We start from the raw sequence: 4849 nt of genomic DNA on the forward strand, positions 1-4849 counted from the left end.
GGAGAAGAAGGGAGAGCCAAGGCCGCCTGCCCCAGCTCCCCCTCCAACGCGTCTGAAAGCGCAAGCGTTGCCGCCCCAACCGGGGAGGCTAGAGCCGAGGCCGCCTGCCTCGGGCTCACTCCCCCGGCGCTGGCCACGCCCACCGGAACCTGCGCCACAGAAGGAGAAGAGGCCAAGCAGCCTTCCCCACCGCCGGCCATCGCCGGCGCCATCGAAGTTACCTGCGCCAGGCTAAGAGAAGGAGAGGCCGGGGCCACCTGCCCCAGACTCTCCTCCCCACACCGAACCACTGAGACTGTCAGCATATCTCGGTCAGAAACCAAGGTAAGAGAACACGTACCAACCGGAGGCTCCACCTCCCTAACCTCACCCACCATCACAGGGCTAGCCACAGAATCAAACTCCAAAGGCGGAAGCATACACTCAAAGCTGTCACCAGAGTCCACTCTGTCACTCCAAAGCCTGGGAGGAGCCGATGCTGGCCGAAAGGACCCAAAACGCAGCGTGTTCATCGGTACCGCTGGAGTCGATGTCGGCTCAACTCCGGAACCGTCACTAGGTAACTGAGCACCCAAACTCGACCAATTGGCCCTCTCCTCTGATGCATCATTCTGATTCCCACAAGCACCTGCATCACCATCCCCTCGTTCAAATCCATGGCAACTGCAGCAACCCCCTCGACAAACAGCTCCGGATCCTCAAACTCGATCTCAAGAGGAAACACCTCTCCCCGGTAAAACCAGTTAACCACGTCCGGGACAAACGCAATGTCCAAAACACCCACTAAGAGCCTGGCCACCCCCTGTGCTCTGGTAAAAGCCATGTCCACTTCCTCAGTCTTACCAACCATCGTACCCAAACTAGCCACAACTCTAACATCGGTCAAAGCTTCAGATGGGGCCCCTGAAAACCGCAGCCACACCTTTGTCAGCGGTTTGCCCTTAGGCTCCACCTTTTGCCACTCGTGAAATTCCAGGATGCACTTAGTACCAGGCACCTTACACAGCCCAAAACTCAACAGCTTCTGCAAATCATCTACCGTTGGGAAATCAACCCTATAGACATTGTCCTCGATCTGAACGAGCTCCCACTGAAACTCACCTGGAGCCAGTTCCTGAAGCCTCTGCACAATCTGAGCTTCAGACACCACTTCGCGAGTAACTTTCACAATGCCAGTAGTCAAACTCTGGGTCTCAACAGGAATCTCCCTCGCTGCCGGGGACTCAAAGAAAGTGAGCTCAGCGCAATAAACTCCATACATCGTAAGCGCTGGCCCTGATCACGCATGGCTGGGCAATCCCCTCTACCATGAGCAATCTTACCACACAAGCTGCAGAGTTCTGCCAAGCACTCAGCAATAAAGTGGCCTTTCTCACCACAACGATAACACATCATCTTTTCTTTCTTGTGCGCCCCTTTGGACGCCCTCTTAGACTCAGCACTATTTCCTGCCTCCGCATTACCACTAGGAACAGGAACCTCCACATTGGCCAAAGCCGACACAACCTCCATAGCCTGGCTAGGCAACTCAGCTGACTGTACTGGATCAACGACCATATCCGTAGCTTGATGATCAACCACGGGCGGTGGTGGGGGCTGTCTGTGGAACCGACCACGACCACCACCACGTCCACCCCCACGGCCACCACGATGGCCACGGTAACCACCTCTATGCCGGTTGTTCGGGCCCGAAGCCCCCTCGACGAAACCACCCGCCGGGCCAAGGAATGGTCTCTCCTCGGAACCATCGCTTTGCCAGGCGTATCCGCGTCCACCTCCCGTAGACGACGAACCACGGTGTTGGCCTTTTCCGTAAACTTCGTAACCATCATCTCCCCACTTTCCTTTGGGCGGCCCATTAGCTCCACCATTCCTTGTATCCGGTAGTACCTGCGGCGGTTCCGAACGTTGATGCGTCGGCCTCGCGACATAGTGAGGCGGTGGCGCAGCACGAGGCACTGACGGCAAAACACCCCGCCCCACGGCAGCTGGCACCGTAGGTCTCAGAGGAGGTGCACTGCTCCCCGCAGTAGCAACGGCCGGCGCGGAAGGCCGCAGTCCGCCTCGACCGGCAGCCGGCATCGTCCCAGACAGCCCCGCCGTACGCGGCAATGGCAGCTGGGCACCAGTACCACTGGCCCGACCCGCGGCAGGCAGAGACCCCGGTGCGGGCGGGCGGATGGATCCACCCCTACCCGCGGTCGAAACTAGCACGGGAGCCGGAGGGCGGGCAGCAGGAACTCCCGCTCCGCGGCCAAGCGTAGCCGGTGCCACACCCCGAGCCGCCGCCGGCAGGGCGCGGCCAGTCCCCGGAGCGCCGGCGCCGCGACCAACACCCAGAGCAGCCTGTGGCACCATCACGCCGCGACCACCACCAGAGGCAGGCGGGATAACTCCGGCCCTAGCCGACCCAGCCGGCTCCGCCGCATCCTTTCCCGCGGCCCCCTAACCCGCCATGAGAAGCGGAAGGATTCGACGGGCACGTCCCCCACGATCGGCGAGCCGATGAGGAGAGCGACGACAGAAAACCCTACGGCGCTCGACGGGATCAGCGGACTCGTTGCAATGCCTCTCGCACATAAACAGAGTCCTCCTCCGATGGCTTGTCAGCGACCAGCCCAGGAACCACCAACCCACCTGCGACCCCTTCGCTCTGGGCCTCATACCCAGCCGAAGGCGGCCCAGTGGCCACTGAAGGCCCAACAGCGCCAATCAGGGAATTCAAACGAGCCGCCCTAGCCACCGCGATCGGGATCGGCGCCGCCTGCCGCCGGCTGGCCGCCGCACGGCTGCCTTTCTTCCTATTCACAACCACCGTCCACGCATCCGAAGGAATCAAATCGAGGAGAGTAAGTTTCGGGATACTTACCTTGGGGATAGGTCCCTTCCACGGCCGAGGCGCCGACGCAGCCGTCCTCCGATGTACGACACGCCGGAGTAACTCCAAGGTCTCTCCAGGCCGCAACCCAGACCTCGCCGGATCCTCAGGAGGAACCACTGCCTCCACAATCTCCGCCACTTCATCCTCGTCGTAGCCGGGATCGAAAGCTTCACAAATGACATCTGAGGGAGTTGGTGAGTATTCCGTCGAGCCGCCGGAGCGTCTGTCGTCTTCTTCCTCATCCCCGCTGTCCTCTTCCACAAGCGCCCAGAATCGCCCGCCGACCTTCCGGCGATCACCGGGGGTGCCCGCCGTCAAGGCGACCGGCGTCATGCGATCGCCCGTGCGGTCGCCCCATCTGTAGTCTGATACTTTGATCTTTTAAATGGGCTACTGATACTGTGTGCTTGATCCATCCGTTGGCAAGTGCAGGAGATGGTAGAGTGGGAGTTCAAGAGCAAGGAGGACGGCAAGATGCACGCCTGCGGCCACGACGCCCACGTCGCCATGCTCCTCGGCGCCGCCAGGCTGCTCCAGTCCCGCAAGGATCATCTCAAGGGCACGGTGAAGCTCGTCTTCCAGCTGGCGGAGGAGGGCCACGCCAGCGGGTACCACGTGTTGCAAGAAGGCGTCCTGGATGACGTGGACGCCATCTTCGCCGTGCACATTGACACGCACCTGCCGGTGGGCACCGTCGGCTCTAGGCCTGGGCCGTTCCTCGCCGGATCTGCTCGCTTCAAGGCTATCATCACCGGGAAGGGAGGTCACGGAGCCGTGCCCCATGCCACCATTGATCCGGTCGTTGCCGCCTCCTCGGCCGTCCTTAGCCTCCAACAACTCGTTGCTCGCGAGACTGACCCCCTCCAGGGCGCGGTACGTTTGTGATTTTTCTATTTCTTGGCTCTTGGTCTTGGGTGGATATTGATTCCACATCTTCTTCAACGTATTAATCGTGTGTGTGTGTGCTTCATCGATTATACATGGACTTCCTATGTGGTTGGACAACTGTATAGGTGGTGTCGGTGACCTTCATCAAAGGAGGTGAGGCTTTCAATGTCATCCCCGAATCCGTGACCTTGGGTGGCACCTTGAGGAGCATGACAACAGGACTATCCTATCTCATGAGGAGGATCAAAGAGGTATACTCCTTCCCTGCAGGAGTGCATGTTTTTCTAGGAATAACCAAAGTCAGACTCTACCAACTTTGGTTTGCACCGTGTATAAGAAAATGTTAAGATTGGACACATAAAAACATCACCACTAGATTTCTTACAAGAATCATGTCCATATTATTACAATGGCTTTTCACCAAACATATATGCTTGCATGAAAAGAAATGGACAAATGTACACGTTGGAGACGGTGCCCATTTCTAAAACGGCATGTTGTAGGGTGTAATTAACAACATGATCATGAGACTCACTGCATCATTGGTCTGTCAACAATAATTGATGCTATGCTTTAATTACTTGTAATTAACATGGATGCATTAATGAATTAAGGTGATCGAGGGGCAAGCGGTGGTGGGTCGGTGCACGGCGACGGTGGACTTCATGGAGGAGGAGCTTCGGCCGTATCCCGCAACCGTGAACGATTTCGGTGTCTACGCACACGCAAAGGCAGTGGCGGAGGAGATGCTCGGAGATACGAACATACGGTTGTGTCCTCAGGTGATGGCGGCGGAGGACTTTGGGTTCTATGCACAGAAATTCCCAACTGCCTTCTTTAGTGTCGGTGTCCGCACCAGCGAGGAGATCACCCACGTGCATAAGCCACACTTGGTGGTCGATGAAGATGCGCTCCCTGTCGGGGCTGCGCTACATGCTGCCGTGGCCATTGAGTTCTTGAACAAGCATGTTACCTCTCCTCTTTCTTGATTCGTCCTTGTGACATCTCGTTTTGTACTCACATTCTCAGACAACTCTTGGTTTTTCCTTTATGCATTGTGTGTACTCAATTCTTGCTATG

At 57.7% G+C, this 4849-nt stretch overlaps 1 protein-coding gene across 1 annotated transcript in view; it reads left to right on the forward strand.

Annotated features, from left to right (window-relative positions):
* The window catches only part of LOC123117628 (IAA-amino acid hydrolase ILR1-like 4), a 13340-nt gene extending 8582 nt beyond the window's left edge, over positions 1 to 4758 (forward strand). Inside the window, exons 2-4 of the mRNA XM_044538343.1 lie at positions 3314 to 3754; positions 3895 to 4020; positions 4384 to 4758. Coding sequence (XP_044394278.1) covers positions 3314 to 3754; positions 3895 to 4020; positions 4384 to 4758 — 942 coding nt within the window. The remainder of the gene's footprint in view (positions 1 to 3313; positions 3755 to 3894; positions 4021 to 4383) is intronic.
* The last annotated feature ends 91 nt before the right edge of the window (positions 4759 to 4849 follow it).

Source organism: Triticum aestivum, chromosome 5B, assembly GCF_018294505.1.
Source record: "Triticum aestivum cultivar Chinese Spring chromosome 5B, IWGSC CS RefSeq v2.1, whole genome shotgun sequence".
NCBI lineage: Eukaryota > Viridiplantae > Streptophyta > Magnoliopsida > Poales > Poaceae > Triticum > Triticum aestivum.